Below are 23,283 nucleotides of genomic sequence, written 5' to 3' on the forward strand. Positions count from 1 at the left end.
GGTCCCTATGCTAACAAAGTGAGAAGTGGGTTTAACAGCAGTGGGGATCCAATGTATCCTTGGTGAGAAACCATGGGATCCATTTCCACCATTATTTTCATGTTTTATAAGCTGTCCCCAGAACACTGGTCCCATCAGCAGCCATCAAAACCACTTGTACATGGGCTCCCTGAACCAGTCAGTACTGTCAGACAAGGCAAACATCTGAATCACCTTGTGCAGAAAGAATATGATACCATCATGCTGGTCTTAAAATAGGCAAAGGAAAATTCTGTAGCTTCCTAAATTGTGCCCTGTTAAAAGACCAATATTTTTTCACTTTTCTTCCATTTTTGGCAATCTTTACCCCCCATCGTTAACAGCTTTGATCTTTCAATTTTTGTTAGTTTTATTCTGAAAAGGCCGATAATGACAATATTTTTCAATATATTTTAACCCTCATGGTTGGCTGATCTTATTTACTCAGAAATGATTTTTAGGAGTGCCTGGGTGGTTCAGTCAGTTAAGTATCTGCCTTTGGCTCAGGTCATGATCCCAGGGACCTGGGATAGAGCCCCAAGTTGGGCTCTCAGCTCAGCAGGGAACCAACCAGCTTCTTCCTCTCCCTCTCTCTCTGCTGTTCCCCCTGCTTTGTGCTCTCTGGCTCTCTCTCTGTATGTAAAATAAATAAATAAAATCTTTAAAAAATGATTTTTAGCTGTTTCTATACATGTACATTTATCACTTAGAGTCTTAACTTTAGAGACTTCTATGAGTTCAGTTATACCTCTTTGCAAAAGGAGGAGCTATGCAATGAGAATAACTCCATGTAATGAGAAACTTATGCTTCATATTCTTAACAAAATGTTTTTCTCTGAGTCTATAACAGACATGTGGCTGAAATGTAGTGTTTAAAGAGAAGATACAATAAAGTTGTATGTAAAGACAGTAGTTAAGAATCTGCTTAATTAAATGGATATGCCTGCCTTATACTAAAACACGCTTCATATTTACAGTGGTATTTAATATTGCCCTTTTCCCCACTGCTTTTGTTTCTTTTAGGAGCAATTTAGGACTATTGGTAAAAATGGAGTTAAAATTTAACTGTTAAACAGACTTGCATTTCAGCAGCTCAAGGAACATAACTGATGAGCTCAATTTTATTATGTTTTCAATAGCAGCCAAAAGGCACAATTAGAAAAAAACTCAGGTCTGACTTTCCCTTTCCTCTAAGAATAGACAAATTTTCTTTCCTCTGACCCACAATACGATGTGTGATTTATTATTTTTATTTTTTTTAATTTTTATTTATTTATGATAGTCACACAGAGAGAGAGAGAGAGAGAGAGAGGCAGAGACATAGGCAGAGGGAGAAGCAGGCTCCATGCACCGGGAGCCCGACATGGGATTTGATCCCAGGTCTCCAGGATCGCGCCCTGGGCCAAAGGCAGGCGCTAAACTGCTGCGCCACCCAGGGATCCCCTGATTTATTATTTTTAAATCAGAACTCTAATGATACTCAAACAAGGATTAAATTTTTTCATAAGTACATAGCAATCAAAAAGAGCATACTTCAACCCCATCACCTCAGATCCAATAACAAGTAAAGGGAAAGAAGCACAGAATCTAAAAATTAAACTGGGTGCTAGACTTGAAATCTTACAAGCGTCCTCTAGTTTCAGTCTAGCTCTCTTAATATAGCTGAGATTTTTGTTTAGTTGATTTTTTTATTTATGTATTTTTTAATGAGAAGAAAAAAAAAAGATTCTCTACCAGAAGCCATAAAAATCTCTCAGATGGTAAAACAGATAGCCCTAAAAGTTTTTGCCTAAATTCATACACATACCTAAAATAAAACTGGCCCATTCATCTCACTACAGTCCTTTGAAAGAGAAGTCATTTGAAAATACATAGTAGTGTGATGCTGCACCGCCTCTAATTAAGTACAGACTAGGAGAAAAATATTCTTAGTTCAATCCATGGAAGGGGGGAGGTGGACATTTCTCTTCTTGCAATTCAGGATTATTTTAAAGATAGACCATTTCTTTTCCAATATCTTCCTCAAACAGTGCTGTTAGGAATTGTCTCCCAACCATCCATCCCCAAAGAGCACGAAGCTACCCAGTATTCACCCCATATGCTCTGCTTTGAAGTGTGAAGCTGGGACGTCCCACTAGACTCTTCCGCCACCATCAAAGCCATCTCATTACGCCCAGCGCTGAGAGTTAAAGCGCGGGGCCTAACCGCTCCAACACAAACACTGCATTAACAAAGCAACCACAATATTCCTCCCCCACATGGCTAGAACTTGAAGAAATTTTTACCATATGTACACATGCACGAGATACGAAAATTTATTATGCTAGAACATCATTGAGAAGTACATTAAACATGCTGACTAGAACTGGATGTTATTCGAAGGGCCTAGAAAAAAAATAAAATGCAGCTGATCTTTATGATGAAAGAAAAGAAACATCAGGCTGAAAAAACGAGATCAAGTGTAATTCCCAAATTGCATTTTTACTGACACATTTTGTTGCCTGTTTTTTCTTGAAGTAGCAGAAAATAATTTGGGGGAGGTGGACAAAACTCTACAGTACATCTCTGGATGCTACTGTTTACTCTGTCACATTTCATTCCTAAAGGACAAATAAGCTTACTAATAATGATTCACTGATTAAAGCATCTATGATTCAAAATGAATAGGACTTGCTAAGAAATAGTAATTCCACCTGTCTCTGAGTTGTCACTGGTATGGCAGTAAAAAATAAAGTACAAAGAAAAAACTTGCTCCAACCTATGGAAATAAGGATGAAGAAATGAGGGTAAACACTTGGTTGATTTTCATGTAAAAGTTAATCTGTCAAAATATTTTAAATGTTTATACCTAATGACTCCATTCCATTAGAGAAATTCTTGCATTTGTACATGAGAAAGACTATCCAAGAATGTTCACTGCGGCATGATTCATAGTAGGGACAAATGAGAAGTAATCTGAATGTCTACAAATAGAGGAACAGGTAAAATGTGATATATCCATACCATGATACTATACAGCAATTAAAAGGAATAAACTAAAAAAAAAATTAAAAGGAACAAACTAGAACTATATGTAATACCATGGATAGATTTCTAAAATATCTTGCTGAATGAAAAAGTTCTATTTTGAAAGCATTTATGTTATGAACACACACAAGCAATACTATATTGAGTTTATGAGTACATATTTGTAAACAAAAACATGAAGAAATTCTGAATTCAGAGTGTACAAAAGCTCCTCACACCATAACCTGGCAGGGAAGGGTTCAGGGAAACAGGAATGGGGATGATGGTCAGAGGTGAACTTTAACCTTACATGGAACACTTGGAATTTTGAAAAAGAGAATTAATAAAAGTCCTAGGCAAGATCCAATAAATAAAAAGTTGTGAAGCCCTTCATTCTGCTTCTGTCTTGATGGAAAAACATGAGTAAGTTTTTCAAGATTTCTAGGTCTGTTTTTCAGCTATAGAGAAAAAATTCACCCATCATCTATCTTTATTATAAACATAAGAGTTACATGCCTCTAAACTCTTCATATATCATATACGTTCATGGAGAAATAGGTATCCATAAAAATATATAGTACATTGGTTGTTTGGGGGTACATGTTATATATATTTTCACATCCAAGAATTTTGTTATTTCCTTGTATAGGACATATACTTTCATAGAGATATATATACAAAAGCTTGTTATTCTCGTGTAGGGCATATGCTGAGATAATTACCACGTTGTGCAGACATATCATTCATTTAAAGAATTATACTTTCCTGAGCAATCTAGCATATGTTATTTATGCTTTATTCAGTAATATGAATATTTTAATCTGTCCTATGGTGTTCTCTGATTATTTCAGGTACAGATTCCATTACCCCATCTTTCTTAGGGTAAGGTACTCTATTACACTTCTCTGGTAGTCACAATAGCATCAACTATGGTAAATGGAAAGATAATAGGCACTTCGATACTATCTGGAGGTTCACAAATACCTCTTCATGTAACTTCATAGTATTTGTTTAAAATAGGCACTGAATATTATTTTGCAAAGAAAAACCAATAGGAAGAAACTATCTACTATAGAACTTAGAATTTTAGAGATGAAAGCACTTTAGAGATCTCCTGCCCAAGAGGTTTTCAAACATCTTGTCCTGCAATCCTTTTTCTCAACTTTTTCTCAAAAGAGGCCTTATTTGGAATCCTGCTAACACAAAAGGGAACTGAGGGATCCTTTCCCTTTATGGTGGAAGGGAATAGCCTGGGCCCCCACCACTCAACACCCTCCTCCACACAGCCACAGAGAATCGCTACAAGCAGTGACAGCTACTTTATTGGTGGGAGGCAGTGTACCAGGACCTTTACATCCAGGCATTATTTCTCAAAATCCTCCTGGCAGGATTATAGTATTTCCCACTGAATAGAACAAAAACAAAAAGAGACACATTTTCCTAACATCAGCTGGCAAATAAGTAGCAGATCTGAAATTTGAACTCAGGTTTATTCAGCTCCAAAATCATTATTTTGACCTCTTAAAACTTGGCTTTCCTGTCTAGATACCCAATAGTCCTTTAGTTCATGCTGATCAAAAATACATGGGCACCTATACATACATATGTAGTACATAGGTGGGATAGAATTGGGCCTGTCACTTCCTAAAGATTCTCCCTTTTAGTAAGGACCTCTTACTGCCTTCCAGGAGGCTATTGAGAAGCTGGGGCTGCCCCAAAGAAGGGTTCAGATGGGACATAGGAAAGCCTTGGGAATGGCTCTGCCAGAAGAAATCTTTCTGCTGGCCAATATATCATCATTGTGTAATGCCTTCAAAACAAAGCCCACTACTCACAGCTGCAAAGAGTTAATTTGGCTCTTACACCCAACCAACGCTCCCCAACTGGTGAAAGAAAGAAAAGAAAAGAAAATAAAGAAAAGGAAAGGAAAGGAAAGAAAGAAAGAAAAGAAAAGAAAGAAAAGAAGGAAGGAAAGAAAAGAAAGGAAAGGAAAAGAAAGGAGAAAAAAGAAAAGAAAAGGAGAGAAAGAAAAGAAAGAAAAGAAAAGAAAAGAAAAGAAAAGAAAAGAAAAGAAAAGAAAAGAAAAAAGAAAAGGAAAGGAAAGGAAAGAAAGAAAGAAAAGAAAAGAAAGAAAAGAAGGAAGGAAAGAAAAGAAAAGAAAAACGTCTACATGAGTGAGTTTGGTTTCCTTGTGCATGTTCTGCTCCCACACATCTTCCTGGTCACTGGCCACCAACCATACTCAACAATCTCTCAGTCATCACAAGCCTAGCCCTAACTCTTACCATGTGCTCCTTTAACAGGTCAAGTCCTCCCAGTGTCCTTCCCATAGTCCCTCTGCTCTTTGCCACCTCTCAAGGGAGACCCTACGTCCACTTCTTTAAATCTCCTTTGGGGGGGGAATGTTTTTTGCTCACTACTGATATTTCTAGATGGAGAGAGTTCTGCTGGTCTTGCTGGCTGTTGTGAGTTAAACTGTATCCCACCTCAAATTCATATGTTGAAGCCATAACCCTCAGAACTCTAGAATATGACTTTATTTGGGAAGAGGGTCACTGCAGATAAAATTAGTTAAGATGAGGTCATATGCAGGAGTAGGGTGGGACTCTAATCCAGTATGACTGGTGTCCTCATAAAAGAGAAATTTCAGAGGCGCTACATTGGCTCAGTCAGTTAAGTATCTGATTCTTGGTTTCAGCTCTGGTAATGATCTCAGGGTGGTGAGTTTGAGCCCGTGTCAGGCTCTGCCCTCAGTGGAGAGTCTGCTGGACGGTCGGTCTCTCTCTCTCTCTCTCCCTCCCCACTGCCCCTCCCCCTGTTTTCTCTCTCTTTCAAATAAATAAAATCTTTTTAAAAAGGGAAATAAATTTGGACATAGACAATATATAAAGAAAATGACATGTGAACGTGAAGAGGGCCATCTGAAAACCAAAAAGGAACAGATCCTACCCTCATGGCCCTCAGAAGGAACAAACCCTGCTGATACTTAGATCTCAGACTTCTGGCCTCCAGAGCTATGACATAACAAATTTCTGTCATTTGGGGAGCCTGGGAAGCTCAGTTGGTTAAGCACTTGCCTTTGGCTCAGGTCATGATCCCAGGGTCCTGGGATTGAATCCGACATCCAGGCTCCCTGCCCAGTGGGGAGTCTGCTTCTCCCTCTCCCTCTGCTCCTTCCCTCTATTTGTGCTTGCTCTCTCTCTGTCTCAAATAAATAAATATTTTTTTAAAAAAATTTTAAATACATTTCTATTGTTTAAACCACCCAGTGTATGGCACTTTGTTACTGCAGCCCTAGGAAATAAACACTGGCCTCCCTTCCTCCTAAATTTCATTCCCTGATGGAGAGTTTGGAAGAGAAGTTGGGTTTGCATAGGCAAACTCTTCCTCCTTCTTCCTTCTAAGGAGCTAGCTGCGAGAAGGAAACATGTATTCTGGTCCATTCCTCCTTGCTAAAAGCCTTCTTGTGCTGTACAGGGCTGCTTGTGATGGGCTGAATGAGTCTATCTAATTCTCTGGTTGAGTAAGCTCAGCTGTCAATGTTAGTTTCATCAGTATTAAGTTAGTATTTCCTCTTCTCATCTTTTCTTTACTGAAAAATTGGTTCAAAATTTGGGAAAGGAAAGAGCATACTATTTATAACAAACATCCTCCTTTCAAACCCCCCACACCAATCCTCATCTTTTTCTGGGCAGGGAGTGAGGTGGCCTCCTCCCTTGTTTTTTCTATTGCAATGGTATAAACTTTATGCACTGCTTCTCCGAGGCCTCTCCTTCAAGTTGTCAAAAATCCAAAAATGAACTACTTCATTTTTTTTCATCTTTTCTTGAGAGGAAGGAGAGGCATGGCAGAGGGAAAGGGAGAGAGAGAATTAAGCAGGCTCCATGTCCAGTATGGAGTCTGACGCAGGGCTCCATCCATCTCACAACCTGGAGATCATAACTTGAGCCAAAATCAAGAGTTGGAGGCTTTACCAACTGAGCCACCCTAGCATCCCCGACTGCTACTTTCTCACTCCTACTATAAAAATTCTATACCCCTCAAGGTAGCAGGTAACTCAGATTGTCCAGGAAATCGTCACACATAGGCTATGGGGGAAAGAAGCACACAGGAATTAATATCTCAAAATATTATCTTACTATATGTTTTTGGTTAACTAAAACTGGGGAATGAGTTAATACATGAATTTTAATATCAAACAATAAATTATAATTGATCTAATTAATAACAATGTTATAACCATGTTATATTACGTCATTACATTACGTCATTACATCATTGCATGCTCTGGGTCTCCTGAAGAAGTACACCTTCACTTGACCAATGGAGAGCAGGGAGATGGGCTGGTGGATACACAAGGGTGTGGACAGACTTGGACTGATGTAGCTCATTTTACAGGCCCATCAATGTCACTAGCATCACTATGTCACTTCTTCAGAATTTTCTAATCCTAGTGACTTTGACATTAGAAGTCACTGCAAATGTTAGGAAGCAGGGATAAAAAGGAAAAGGAACTCAGGAAAAGAACTGCCAAGATAAGGAGGCACCTAGGTGGCTCAGTCAGTTAAACATCTGACCTTTGATTTCAGCTCAGGTCATGATCTCAGGGTCATGAGATCAAGCCCTGAGTCAGGCTCCATGCTCAGTGCGGAGTCCTCTTATCCCTCTCCCCCTTTCCTTCCCCCCACTTGCACACACTTTCTCTCTCAAATAAATAAAATCTTTTTTTAAAGATTTTTAAAATTTATTTACGAGAGAGAAAGAGAGAGAGAGAGACAGACAAAGACACAGGCAGAGGGAGAAGTAGGTTCCATGCAGGGACCCCGATGTGGGACTCAATCCCGGATCCCAGGATCATGCCCTGGGCTGAAGGCAGGCGCTAAACCATTGAGCCACCCAGGGATCCCCAATAAATAAAATCTTAAAAAAAAAAAAAAGAATTGCTAAGATCTGGGGACAAGGACTCAAAAAGTTAGCTATGGTATCAGTCACCTGCTATAAATCCCTTATTAGGTTCACAGTCTCTAAAACACCACCAATGATCACATAAAATCAATCACTGGGTACTGTAAATAACTACTCAAAATTGGAAAACCTAGAGCCCTTAAACTTTGAGAGCCCCCCGGGGATACCTTTACTAGTAAAGGGTGAATGTTAATGTCTCCCACCATGATCCATGGCTTCATCATGCAGCCAGGCAGCAAAGATTTCATGCATTCCACTCACTCATCCCAAGATTTTTATAGTAATTTTGTTTTCAATATTTGCAATAAATCCTATTCAATATATATCAAGAGTGAAACAGGGAAAGAGGGAGAGTCAATACAAGGATGTGTTACCAAGCTAGTCATCATTGTGAGCAACTGAGGCTTGGCCTTGCTAGAATGAGCCTCAGAATTGTCCATCTCAAGAACAAAAGGTGAGAGTATGCATCTACTAGCTCAGGTCCTTCCACTGGTCATGGCTTGCTCCACAGGGTGTTAACTTGCTTGGACTTCACGTTACCACAGAGTCAAACTGAAAGAAAAGAGTGCAGCTTTTTCAAATAAGCTTTTTCCTCCTTAATTGCTGTGGAAAAACAGGTTAGTTTATCCCAGTTCTCTCATTTGGCCTTATCCTTCCTCATTAGTACCTCCTTTTATATTGGTAGATACAATCCTGTTGCATTTATTAAACCTATAGCAATATGCATTTATGAATAATCTGGTAACTCTCCTTTGTAATTATTTTTTAAGATTTTTAATTTATTTATTCATGACAGAGAGAGAGAGAGAGAGAAGAGACACAGGTAGAGGGAGAAGCAGGCTCCATGCAGGGAGCCCGACATGGGACTTGATCCGGGGTCTCCAGGATCACACCCCAGGCTGAAGGTGGCACTAAACCGCTGAGCCACTGGGGCTGCCCTCTCCTTTGTAATCAAAATGTACTAAATCAATTAAGTACTTTCCTAATTCATAATCCCTTGTTTTTTCAGTTTTCTTAAAATATAGTGCCAGTATACTTAAAATTCTCAAACTAAATGCTATGTCCTAAAACTATGTTAACATATGCTTGTAAAATCAACCACTGTTTTTATACTATGGCAATGAGGGCATTGCTGATGATGGAGAGAATTATATCAGAATCCAGCATCTAAATTGACTAATCTCAACCAAATCCAGGGCTGTTTTATAAGGCAATCTCCATAGCAACTAGAGAATCAGGGTAGAAAATTCTTGAAGGGAAAGTTGTGCCTGATTTGCCAGATCAGCCCATGTTTTGACAATCTGTAATAAGGTAATCAAAGGGTCTCAAGACTATCACACAAGTGTTGACATCGTGTGAATCTGTCATGGCACATGTCCTCCAAGTCATAAAGATACTCAAAAAAACATCTAACAAGGCTGATATTTCTAATCAAATTCATTAATGTTTTATATAATTTAAGGTAAATCAAAAAACTAAAAATCAATTATGTATAAGCTATTTCTTTATTCATATAACTTACTTAAGCTAGCACCTCATCTTTTCAATCTTCTAAATAATGTCAATTTATATGGCACTGTACAAACATTATTTCATCTAATTAATGACATAAAACAAAAAGCAAGTTTCCATATCATTTATAAAATTCATAGCTATAGTCCAGACTTTTAAAGCTGAATGTTATGAGCCTACATGTTAGGTAAGCCCACTCTCACTAGAAAATTATTGGGAGAACTTGCCTGAGCCCCTTCTGCCCTGACCCTCCCCCACATTTTCACTCAATCCTTTTCATGAAGATTTATGTGTGAATGGAAAACAGGGTCATGTTTCAGAAACACTGGCTCCCACATGTAAAAACACTGAGTAAGGAAAAAAGGGAAAACATACAGGAAGCCGTATGATCCACAGCTTATTAAAAAAATGTATAAAAGCCCAGAAATTGAGACTTAATATCTTTAATATTGAGTTGGACATAAGACAAAAAATATGTTTCTGTAAATTACCACTGATTCCAAATCAGGTGACTTAAGTGTTCTTGAATGATCCAAATTAATTAAAAATCATCGAGAAGAATTACAGAAGTAAGGACTTCCAAGTGAAGATGAGAGTATGAATTCTTATGTTTACTTTCACTTCCTCCTAAAACCCCAGGAAAAAGATGGGAAAGGGATACTTTCTAAAAGCAAGGACTCACTCAAACAAATGGAAGAAGAGGCAATAGCATTGGAACCTGGAAAACAGATATAAGAGTGGTAGATGATTTAGTAGGCCCATGGCAGCAAAAGGACATCAGTGAAGGAACCTGACTTATGCCACAGATACTTGATAATGATCAGAAATGGCAGACCCACTTCAGAATGGAAGATAAAGGCAAAGCTCAAAACGGAGGCTCATGGGAATTCTGTTTAAGTAGCTGTTAGATACTAACCCAACCTCCACATTGATAGGCAAGTGCCCTGCCTCCACCCTGGCAGAAGACAAGAAGCATCTGGCACCAGGGCATGTCAGCTAGGGAATACTGGGCAGACCTGAGGGCAGAGATGAGTAATAAAAAGAGGGGAGATAAGAGACTATTACAAACTAAATGCTGAGACTCTACTAGCCCTCTTCCTTAATTCATTTCCTAAAACATAGCTGTATCTACCCTCAAGACTGGAAGATCCTTTTCTGGGGAACTTGAACAGCCCAAGAAGAAAGACCAAAAATTACTGATCTAGGGGGTCATCAAAGAAATGATCCAGTCAGATGAGTCTACAGCTGACAAGCTCCACCTATATACTGAAAATATCCACTCCAGTATTTTAGTGTCTACTCTTAGGGTAAGCACCAACCAACAATCATCAGACATCCAAGGAAAGCCTTTTATTTTTTTTTAATTTTTATTTATTTATGATAGTCACAGAGAGAGAGAGAGAGAAAGGCAGAGACACAGGCAGAGGGAGAAGCAGGCTCCATGCACCGGGAGCCCGACGTGGGATTCGATCCCGGGTCTCCAGGATCGCGCCCTGGGCCAAAGGCAGGCGCCAAACCGCTGCACCACCCAGGGATCCCCGAGGAAAGCCTTTTAAACAAACAAGTAACCTGGGGGTGACAGTGAGGGCAGGGGTTGAAAAACAGACACAATACAGGAAGAAGAAAACATAAAAAAATTACCCACTGATATTGCATTCATGAGACATGGCCAGGATGTTATTTCAAATAATAAAATAAAATAAAACATTCAGAGAGTATACAAAAGCATCTGGAAATTAATATAAAAGAAATGAAAGACTTACTGAAGGCTGTAATATAGAGGAAATTTGCCAGAAAGTATTATAAAAATATAAAGTGATGGGGGAAAGAGGAAAAAAATGTAGAGAATCAGTACAAGAGTTCCAATATCCAAATAATGGGGCTTCCAGAAAGAACGGAGAAAATGGAAGAAATCATCAGTGGAACAATTCGAGAGTTGTCTGGCACTGAGGAACAAGAGTTTCAAGGATTCAAAGGGCCTAACATATCTGGCATAATAAATGAGAATAGACCCATACAAAGGTGCATCACAGAAATTTCAGAACACTAGAAACAAAGCAAAGATCTTACAAGCTTCCAGAGAGAAATGACAGATCACAAACAAAGATTAGGAATCATAATGGCTTTAAAGGTCACAACAGTAACATAAAAATAAAAGTTCAATAATACAATGTCTGCAAAATAAAGGCTTATGATTTCTAACCTAGAATTTTATACCTAGCCAAACTAACAAGTATGATGATAGAATAATAGCATTTTCAGACATGCAAGGTCTCAAAAATATACTCGCCCCCCCCCCTTTTTTAGAAGTAAATAGAAGATATGTTCCCCTAAAACAAGGGCATAACCTAAGGGGGACAAAAAAGAGAAGATATGAAATTTAGGAACCAGTGTATTCAACATGGAGAGAGATAAAGGGAACACCCAGGATGATGGTTAAGGGAGATTCCATGATTACAGTTATCCTCAACAAATTGAGGGCAACTGGTCTAGATTGGAACAGGTCAGAAAGGTCTAGAAGACAGCTCCTTAAGGAGATTAAACAGATAGGACATTCCATGTATTGAATGTTCTATCAATCTAAATGTGTGGAGAGATGTCATTATTAACAGAGAGGTTGGGGTTAAACCATTGATTATATATAAAAAACTAGGTCAATAAACAATCAAAAATATAATGATCAATTCCAGCCAAAAGAAAAAGTTGTGCAGAAAGGGTAAAATGAAAACAACATTCTGATTACTTCATTGTGAATAATGTTTACATAGCTATAATAATGTAGACATTAAATAGTTATCCAAATTTTGACATAATTGTATGGGGAAGAGGGAGGATTAGGAAGAGTGTGTGAGTGTGTGTATGTTGGGGGTGGGGTGAGTGGTAAAAGGAAGAGAAATCCTCACCTTCTGCAGGGAGAAGTCAACAGACAATGCCTAAAACTGAAAAACCAAGAAAGCACCAATATGAGTTGGCATTTAGATATCTGGAGTTGAATCCTATATGATAAGGCCAAAGGGCTGAAAGCACTTGGCTTTGGGAAGAAGCAAATTAAAGTGATAGGGAAAGAGGAGTTATGTAGGTTCTTAGAGTTTTGGGAACCCTGTGAAATAGTCAGCTTTCAACCACATGTGTGTATCACTTGGATAATAACAAAGAGGAAAAAGGAGGAAAGGAAGGAGGACAGAAGAGAGAGAAGAGAGAGGGAAGGACACAGGGAGGAAGGGGAAAAGGGAGGAAAGAAAAGTTCTAGAGACATAATACAGATAAAAATGAAAGAGAGCCTAACAGGTCAAATGTGGTTTTTATTGAAAATGAAAATCGAAGTCCAAAACATTTTTGGAAAAGTGTAAGCTTTAAATAAATAGAGACTAGATCTCTGTGTCCTCTAGCTCTCCATTTTATATCTAATTGCCAAGTGGCAGCATGTAAAAAAGTATTCACTGTCTTTCCCCCCCAACCCCCTTTCTTCCATCATTTGTAAGTGATGACACTTTCATACCACTGCTTTGTTTCCACCCCCAACATCCTATGGTTTCTGTCCATTCTCTCCACTGTATTACCTAAGGCACCATCACCTTTCCAAACTGGTTTGCCTGCTTCCAGTCCATCCTCTAATATAGGCAGAGTAAGCTTCTAAAATTCAAAGCCGATCATACCACTCTCTTGCTTAAAATTCTTCTGTGGTTCCCAGTGCCTTTAGTATAAGGTTTAAACTCCTCAACTTGCAATATAGGACTTCATGCTCTGACCTCTAATTACCTCTGAAGCTTCATTTTTTTTTAACATGCCCAGGAATGCCTCTCTCATTCCACCCCATCTTTAAGTTCCAGCCAGCCACACTGACATCCTCTGCAAGTCCTCAAACTCACAGTGCTCTCACATCTGAGCCTCTGTATTGCTGTGCCCATTATCCTAAAAGTTCTTAAACTAAAATTAGATGCACAATTACATGTGTTTGTGCATATGTGTGTATACATAAATGAACATGCATAAAACTTGTAAATGATTTTGACATTATTTATAAGGCCTCTGAACATCAATTTTGAACCCCACTTTCAGAAACCATTCCTTAAGTTAAAAGCAAGCTTACAGTTGCTATAAAAAAGTTCTGAAATATATTATTCAGGACATTTGCATATAAAGCATACATGAATTACACATATCAACATTAATTATTTTTCATGTCACTAGAATGTTCTCCATTGCCCTTCTTCCCAAAGAAAGTTAGTTAACGTATTATCCTAAAGTTGGTTTCCGTGAGAAGGGATTATCCTGAGTGAAAAACATCCCTTCACTGTTCTGAGAACAGTAAAGTCCTAGAATTTGAATACTTCTACCTCATAAGAATGCCTGAGCATGCTGTTACAACAACAACCAAAAAAAAAAAAAAAAAAACTTTAAAAAATTGGATGATATTAGATGAACAGCTGTGTAGAAAGGGGAATGTAAAAATAAAAACTGCATGTTGCAGCATCAAAATAGTAACCATATACAGTATATGACTGTTTTTAATCAGATGAAGATTGAAGCTATTACATTTCAAATCAAATGTTATAAATTAGTTTAAGAATGCAGCTGAGCTCTCATTTAATTAGAAATGTCCATGTTTAAATCATGAGGTACAGTAGCTGCCAATGAAGCAAAAGGGCAAGGGAAGGGAGAAATACTGTGTCCAGACCCTCCGATTGTCAACTGTCTCCTACGCAGGATGAACATCTGGGGGTGGACTAGTCCTGATGTAATGAAGAACTTCATGTACTAGCTAATTTGAGACTTAATGTAATTGAACATAATTGTTTTGAAGACAATTAAAATCATTATTCTGGTCTGGACAATTCTGAACTCTTCATTTTTGTGTGAAATGTATTCTCCCCCTGCTGAATCTTAACCCTTCCTTGGATAAAAGGTGCAGCAAATTCTGGGCTAAGACTGCCCTGGTAAATAAATCTTTAGGTTGTCAGGTCACATTAAAACGCACAGGCAGTGAGGTGCTCCTCTGGAAACAAGTCTCCTTCCCTGTTGCTACTACTTGATGTAACACCATCAGAGTCCAAATCTGCATCCCAATTGTTAGACAATTCAGCATTAAATAAAAATGAGGCAACATCATACAGGGACTTGAGGTCATACAGAGAAGAATGCAATTATCCTAAGGCGGACTTTCCCCCAAAGGTTATGAGGCTCTGCATCTCGTAATTAACCACGGTGCAGCTAGACAGTCCAGGCAAAAGGTCTTTCTTTTCTCCCAATTTGCCTAATTCAAAAACACCTCAAGTGACATAGCTCAAATTTTCCAAATTAAACTTACCCCTGGGGCTTAAATCAAGCATGTGACAGTTCCGTTCTAAAGCAAATCTTAAAGAGAGTTGTGCATAGGAAAGAAAAAAATATCAGAGGAAACAGGGGTAGGAGTTAACATTTAAGTGGTTTTTCAACCTCATCATTACCCCTGCTCAAGAAAATAGGACACAGATGGGCAAAACACACCATTGTTCTGCCCTGAAGAGTCTAAGGAACTCATTAGAAACTACTGTTGTTTCTCATGATCTATGGTGAATCTATAAGGGACAAAATGGTTGATTTGCCCCATCCCATGGCATTTAGAGCTCCACAGTGTTGTGGGGTGGAAAGTGGAGAGATAAGGCACAGCGACTAGCTATGCACTGCAACCCATGAGAGCCTATTGCTGATGTTAATTCTTCAAGGTCAACTCTTCCCAGGGAGTCAACGAATGATAGTATTATTACAAACTGTCCTGATTTGTGAAAAATGGTTTCCAATAGGAATGACACACTACCCTAAACTTTCTCTTACTTTTGGCCACAGCTCCACACTCGTCCACAGAGAGAGCATAAGTGGGAAAGAGGTTCACTGCTCCCAGGCAAGAGTGGATCCCCTCTCGAACCTCCATAGTGATAGACTTACAGGCCCCCAAGTTGTAGCCAGAAGAGAATTACCCTAACGTGTGAAACTGCAAATAGCAATCATTAAACTTTCAATTGCATCCAAAGAAGCAGCTATAATTTTACTGTCCCACTAGTTGTTTTTTTTTGCAATCTGTACAAAGGTTGTTTTTAACCAAATAAAGAAAAATAAAAGATCCAACAGTTCCCTTCACCTCACCTCCCAATTGTCATCAAGTTTCACATTTCTGCCAATTCTTTATTCCTCAAAGTGGAGAAATTATCAGTCTTAAACAACTTTGTATTTTTTTCACTTGGTTACTTTAAATTTTTTCAATTTTATCAAATTAATCTGATAAAAGTCCATGTTATTTTCAGAATGCTTTATGAATAATTACATTAAAATATACATTCATTTTTCTGAAGCATAAGTATTTGATTTTTGTTTTTGTTCAGTAATCAAATTTTTTCCTTCTAAGATTTTTATTATTTACTTATTCATGAGAGACACAGAGAGAGAGAGGCAGAGACATAGGCAGAGGAGGAAGCAGGCTCCATGCAGGGAGCCCGATGCGAGACTACAGGATCACACCCATCATTATACCTAAGTACATATTATAGACACCTATAATACTACTACTTTGAGTTTTCACTAGTGTAATATGACCATTTTAAAAATAAAGATAAACAACAAAGAAGCAAATTTTACTTCCTATGATTAACATTCAAGATAATCTGTTCTGTGTTTGCTGGAAGTTATCAGTCCGCTCTTTGCTCTCCAAACAAATATGCCTTTTGAAAGAAGACACTCTGCTAAGTTGAAATCAGGTTTATTTAAAAATATTTTGAACCCTTTACTAAACAATATTAAGATAATATAAGCTTTTCTTTAAACAATTATGATCTTTCCAATTCAAGTTGTCCAATTAAACCCAACAACATCCCTATGAGACATGGAGCTCATTTCATTTCAACCCATGAACTAACCTAAGATTTCAGGGTCCCAATCCAAAGCACAACTGCCTAGCTTATTTCATCCCATGCCAACCTATCAGTGAAATCAAAGCTGATTTCAATACTATTACTTCACAGGTGAAAACTAGAAAAGGTTTCCTTAACCACATAAAATATGAGATCATCATCTTCAGTGAAAGAATATTTAAATCTTAGATCCCAATGTTCATTTTAATAAAGAGGAAATGGGAAGTGTTGGAGATATACATGTTCAGAACAATAATGAAATGAAGTTTGGGGGTACACTCTCTTGAGTATTCAGATTTATACAGGAAATCAATGATTAAAGAACATTCACGTCTACCTAAAGCTTATCTTTCATCAAAAGACATATATGTAAACATAGAAGCTAAAATCTTACCTAACTCATTAATAGAAGCTGCTATTGTAATAACTGGTCTTATGCAGTCTTGAAAATGAAAATATATTGAGCATCAATACTGCAGGATATTTCTGCCCTGTAAAGAAAATAACATATACATGAAAGAATTTTTTTCTCTGATGAAATCTTAATAATTTATTTCTTCTGTTATAATTAAATTTAGCTTGATAGAAAAATTCTGGGATTTGACCTCTGAAGTGACATTGACTAATCATGAAATTCATGGGTAGTAATGTCTACTTCTTACAGCGTTACTTTATAAACAGATCTGGTTATTATAAAACCAGATGGCTCAGTTCAGATGCTAGTCTTTGGTGTCTACATCTGATCATCTCTTGGACTTGCTACTGGGCTTGCCAAAGTTCTCTTAATTTAGTCTAAGATGATAGCCTCTTCTTTCTTTCTTTCTTTCTTTCTTTCTTTCTTTCTTTCTTTCTTTCTTTCTTTCTTTTTTTAAAAAAAAAAACAAAAACACACACACAGAAAGGCAGAGACACAGGCAGAGAGAGAAGCAGGCTCCCTGCAGGGAGCTTGGTGTGGGACTCCATCCTGGGACTCCAGGATCACACCCTGGGCCGAAGGCAGGTGCTCAACTGCTGAGCCACCCAGGCATTCCAGTAGCCTCATCTTTCAATCGTCAAATCACATCACTCTAAATGCTCTCCTTCTCAATCTCATCCTCTAGGCTTTGTCAGTTTTTCCTTCCAAAATGCACAGATCAAACTGCCTGGATCAAAATCTGACATCTTGGAAAAACTAGGATAGGCCAATTAGTGCCTGAAGCACAGGTTTCTGGGATAGATGCACCTGTCCATTAGAAACTGTTCTGTCTCCACCATCTCCTTTTCAGAGGCCACCAACAGCCTTCAGATGTTAACGACTTCCAGCTTTTGGTGGCTTGTGACTCACTTGAATGTGTAACCTGGAGGAGAAAGCTGCCATACACTTGTATGGCAGCCGCACGTTACCCCAAAGTTATTTTTAAAGTTTACAAGCCTGGTTCAGCCTCCTTAAAAGTCCCCCTTAAGCCTACAAAAGCAAATTCAAAGTGAAGGACAAAAGTTTTCAGGCAGTAATTAAACTGTTAGCTATGCTATTATACCTTTGTCGCCCTGTCCCTTGGCAGCCTAACAATTAAACTTTTCAGAAGAGAGGAAAAATAAGTTATACATAGGAACTACAGAGTTTACGGCAGGCCTACACTATTAATTTTAATAACATGAAAAGATAAACATATGTCACTCACTCATAGCCAAGTGAGCATCTACAGAGCCCTGCCCTGGTATAAATCTAAAATTTATAACTCACTCGGGTTCCTTTATCTGAGGTATTTTAGGCTATTTAAATATTTTCACATTGCTTAATCAGAAAATGTATGATTTCTCATTCATATGGATGCTACAGATTTAGTCCACTTATTTAAAAATAAATGCATTTAAAATACTTGTAAAACAACAGGTCATTTTCTTGGCTAGTGCCACCTTCTCTCATTTTTAAAACCATAAAAGATGAAGCAAGAACAAGATTATGCAACCTCTTATTTTACGTATTTTTTCAACATACTCTAGCTCCTGGAAGAAAAGAGATGATTTTATTTTTTTTTATCCTAAATTTTCTTCTGAAAAGCTTTTTATTCTCAGTTTCATATGATACAATTGAATCAAATGCTAAAAGAATGAAACACTCTTTCCTGCAATTTCTTAAGCATGCTTATAGGAAAAAATTACTGCTGGCAGAAGGAACCGTCAGTATGAATCTCAGCAGAAGTAAATTGTTTGGTATTTGTAATGGAGTATAATAGCTATAATTCCACTTGAGCTGCTGCCACTAATAAGCTGATAAAAACTGTGAGTTAAGACCCAGGTGTCCATCAGTATACAGCTTCCACAAATGTCTCTGCACATTCATTTAATCACAGAGACAGGTAACCCAATCCCATTAGAGGTACTGTGTCTGACAATGAGAGGCCCAAGCTGGCTCTTCCCACAAAGAGAATGCAAAAGCACAGCTGCACACTGACTCCAGAGGAGTTTTCTTATCAGCAATTATCAGGAATTTTCTTAGACATTTCCAGCTCCTGCAGTTTACAAGTGGGTTAAGGGAAAACACTTCTTTCTCATGAAAAGTAGTCACCAAATCAAAAATGACTCAGAAATTAAAATACACTGGAATGCTTCAGGATTATGACCTTAATGCTCACCTGTTGACAAAAAACTGATTTAATAACAAAGCAATTCTATTTAAATGATTCGAAGTCTGGGGCAGCCCGGGTGGCTCAGGGGTTTAGCACCGCCTTCAGCCCTGGGCATGATCCTGGAGACCTGGGATCGAGTCCCACATCAGGCTCCCTGCATGGAGCCTGCTTCTCCCTCTGCCTGTGTCTCTGCCTCTCTCTCTCTCTCTCTGTATGTCTCTCACGAATAAATAAATAAAATCTTTAAAAAAAAAATGATTCGAAGTCTGAATATACTGTGTTTTGTGTGTGTGTGTGTGTGTGTGTGTGTGTGTGAAAGCAAAACAACTGGTATCTAGAACTGTGTGCCATCACATGAACGTTTTTACAAGAGTAAAATAAAGAGTAGTATCTCTCATTGGAAATACTGGTCTAGGGAGTAAGGAGGCTTGAGTCCCAGTCTTCTGAATTACTGAGTGATCTTACACATATCACTTAAATGCAATTGCCTAAGAGTTTTTATATGGGAAAAAATGGAGTAGAAATAACGTTGTAACGAAGGCATGCACTTTCCTGGCAGGAGAGCTTTGAAAATTAGCTGGTATTTGACAAGTCTATTTTTTATTTAGCCTGCTGAATAAAAGGCATAATGTACAATTATGCTCATTCTATTAATGATCAAATAAATGGCCCATGAGGGAAACATTAAACCTTTATGTAAATATATCCTCCTCAGGAGCCTGAAATCCTGAACAATGCTCATCTCAGACACTCACCCTCCAGTGTGAATAAGTGCATTGCTGAGCTTCTGTGGGCTTTCAGAAAGAGCACATGTGCACGTAAGAGATCTATCTTGCATCCTGGAGTCCTGTAGAAGCTGTAACAAGCTGCACAAGAACAAGGAGGAAAGTCTAAGAAGAAGAAAGAGTGTTCTACAGCACTATCTACACAATACAAAAATTATTGTATCAAAAAGCAATCCATATTTGCTTCAATTGTCTGTTGTTCCTACCATTATTTTTCAAGAAGAGCTGTTTTTGCTACGTTCTCAACCATGGATTTTCTTCTGGTTTCTGAAATATTTAGTAAACAGGAAGCCACACGGAACCCCAGTCTAGAAGACATGGTGATTTTTCTAGAAAAGGAGAAAAATCATGGTTCATTTTGGTCTCTAGGTCTCATTCATATTTTCATGTTCATCAACCATAAAAAAAGTAGATATTTTTTAGAAACCAGGCAGTCATAATATGAACAATTCACCATGTCATTCTTGGAGAACATCTAAAAGATAAAATCCTCAGAGTGAGTCAACCGGGAAGTCAAGTCTTTGTGGTCATGCACATATAAACATACGAACATAGTTACAATACTAGAAAATATAAGGAAAGTTTGTCAGCCTAAATTGTCATGTAAATGCATATATTTATTAAAGTATGTTATTTCCTTTTTTTATGTTATTTCCTTTTAAACATCATGTTCCTTAGATTATCCCTGTTATCAAGGTCTATTCTACTTAAATAAAATAAGCATGATCTTCTTGTTAAATGAGACTTACTAGGGAAATGAAGATTCTTATAAAAACTACTTTTCTGGCAAAAAGAAAAGTTCTCTGTATGGGCCATGTAATAGACAATATATGAACAAATAAAAGGGACTCATCTGGGTGCTGTAAGTGAAAACTATTTAACTAAATTCCTCTCATACTTTAATCTCCAAAATTCCCTTTTCAGTTTAAAATCTTTTCACAGGACTCTCTTCCTTGAACTGAAATCTGACATAATAGTCTGTGTGAATCAGTAGAGCCAAAAAAGTGACTGATGTCCTTTAGTTGAAAGTGGATTAATCACATAAGTTTTGGAGGTTGCTTTGGTTCTTTTTGGTACTCTACAGTGGCATTTTTCAACTCGTTATCTCTTCATGTCTCAAATATTATGAACTAAAGAAATTTAAATATCTGAAAATAACGAAAAAAAATTTCCCTTTTCAAAATCAGGCCATATTTTGGTCTCTTTTGGTCTCTTTTAAATATCCTAACTAAAAATAAATGTGGTCCTCACGAACTCAGGCAACAAATCATTTCATAAGGGTTATTTTCTATCAGGTAACGTTCTCAGGGTGGGGAACCCCCCAGTGCATGGTGTACGAGTTTGAGACTCATGTTAAGCTTTAGGGTTTAGGCTCAGTTGTGCCCTGGTACAAATAGCAGTACCGCCGGGGCTTAAATCCTTTGGCTTTGGCTCCTGTTCTAGGATTGTCCATTGGCCTAACCGTCCTCACCTAGAGGGGACGCAGGGCTCCACGGCTGGTCCAGGTTTGAGTTGATGGCCACGACTCTTCATCTTGTGACCATCATCTCATGACCTAAAATTCATCAAAACACGGTCATTAGGTTTTTGCAGACATTAATAACATTGTTGCAATAGAGCAGCAGCTCAGACCCCTCTCGTCTCTATGTAAACAAAAAATTGCTTTACACAAGGGGTGTGGGCGTCTTCTGGCTTTCATTTGTTTTCAGTGTGTTTATGTAGCTTAATTGTCTCATCAGGCACTTTCCCAACATAATTATGCTTTGTAACAAATGGTGTTTATGGCAACCCCTAACAGTGCAAAAGAAAGGATTAGTTTCATCCTCTCGTTCCACATCTCGATTCCCTGTGGACACTTAAATCACACAAAGATGGTGTTGGGGAAATCTACCTTCACCGCGAAAGCTGAGCGCAGTCAGGCTGGTCAGCGCAGTCGGGCTTTCCCCGCTGTCCGCTCCCCGCTCTCACAGCCCCCCGAGCAACGCGCCGGCGCCCAGCGGCTTCCGAGGACGCGCCCCGGCCCGGCCCGGCCGCGCAGCCCCCAGTCACCGCTCGACCCCGCGGCCCCGAACCGGGAGCCCGCCCGGCCCGCCCCTGCGCACGCGCCGCCCTCCGCGCTCGCGGGGCCGCCAGGAGGCTCGGCGGGGCCGCGGGGGCTCGGCGGGGGCTCGGCGGGGGCGCGGGGGTGACTCAGCGGGGGCTCGGCGGGGGCGCGCGGGGGGGGCTCGGCGGCGGGGCTCAGCGGGGGCTCGGCGGGGCGCGCGGGGGCCGCGGGGCTCGGCGGGAGCGCGCGGGGGGGCTCAGGCGGGGGCTCGGGGGGCGGCGGGGCGCAGCGGGGGCTCGGCGGGAGCGCGCGGGGGGCTCGCGGGGGCCGGGGGGCCGGCGGGGGCGCGCGGGGGCTCGGCGGGGGCGCGCGGGGCGGCGGGGGCCGGGGGGCGGGGGCTCGGCGGGGGCGCGGGGGGCTCGGCGGGGCCGCGGGGGGGGGCCGCGGGGGGCTCGGGGGCTCGGCGGGGGGGCGCGGGGGGCTCGGCGGGGGCGCGGGGGGGGCTCGGCGGGGGCGCGGGGGCTCGGCGGGGCGCGCGGGGGCTCGGGGGGGCGGGGGGGGGCTCGGCGGGGGCGGGGCGCGGGGGCGCGGGGGGAGGCGCGGGGGGCGGGGGGGCTCGGGGGGGGGGGCGGGGAGGCCCGGGGGGGCCGGGGGCTGGCGGGGCGGGGGGCTCGCGGGGGCGCGGGGGGCGCGGGGGGCTCGGCGGGGGCGCGCGGGGCTCGGCGGGAGCGCGCGGGGGAGGGGGGCTCGGCGGGGGCGCGGGGGGCTTGGCGAGGGCGCGGAGGGGGGCCCCGCGGGGGGAGGCTCGGCGGGGGGGCGCGCGGGGGCTCGGCGGGGGCGCAGGGGGAGGGGCCTCGGCGGGGGCTCGGGGGCTTGGCGAGGGCGCGGAGGGGGGCTCCGCGGGGGGCGGCGGGGGCTCGGCGGGGGGCGCGCGGGGGCTCAGCGGCGGGGGGGGGGGTGTTCGGCGGGGGCGCGGAGGGGGCTCGGTGGGGGCGCACGGAGGCTCGGCGAGGGCGCGGGGGCCTCGGCGGGTGCGCGCGGAGGCTCAGCGGGGACGCGCGGGGGCGCGGGGAGGCGGGGGTAGGTGGGGCGCGCAGAGGCTTGGCAGGGGGCAGGGGCGCGCGGAAGCTGGGAGGCAGGGGGATGCCTCGGCGGGGGCGCGCGGGGGCGCGAGGGGGTTTGGCGGGCCCGGGGGTGGGGGGCCTCGGCGGGGTCGCGTGCTGCGGGGCACCCGCCCTGGGAAGGCTGACGCGAGGGACGGGGCGCAGGCCTCGGGGCACTGCCCCGCCGCGAGCAGCATCTGGGGCCGGGGGCGGGGGACTGGCAGGCCCGGCTCGGGAGGCAGCGCCCGCAGCGCCGCCCGCGGAGGGCCCGACCCGCGCGCGCGCGGCCCCGAGTGTGCGCGCAGCCCCGCCCCCGCGCCGTCCCCGCCCCCGCCCCTGCCCCGAGCGCGCTCCGCG

General features: G+C 41.5%; 1 protein-coding gene across 1 annotated transcript in view; it reads right to left on the reverse strand.

Annotated features, from left to right (window-relative positions):
* Positions 1-21,849, reverse strand: part of FTCDNL1 (formiminotransferase cyclodeaminase N-terminal like) — a 30,338-nt gene extending 8,489 nt beyond the window's left edge. Inside the window, 7 exon segments of the mRNA XM_041737741.1 lie at positions 16,789-16,834; positions 16,836-16,876; positions 19,750-19,860; positions 19,986-20,005; positions 20,007-20,108; positions 21,251-21,334; positions 21,671-21,849. Of these exon segments, the coding sequence (XP_041593675.1) occupies positions 16,789-16,834; positions 16,836-16,876; positions 19,750-19,860; positions 19,986-20,005; positions 20,007-20,108; positions 21,251-21,312 (382 nt within the window). The 5' untranslated portion in view covers positions 21,313-21,334; positions 21,671-21,849.
* Between the last annotated feature and the right edge of the window lie 1,434 nt (positions 21,850-23,283).

Source organism: Vulpes lagopus, chromosome 22 (assembly GCF_018345385.1).
Source record: "Vulpes lagopus strain Blue_001 chromosome 22, ASM1834538v1, whole genome shotgun sequence".
NCBI classification, from domain to species: Eukaryota; Metazoa; Chordata; class Mammalia; order Carnivora; family Canidae; genus Vulpes; species Vulpes lagopus.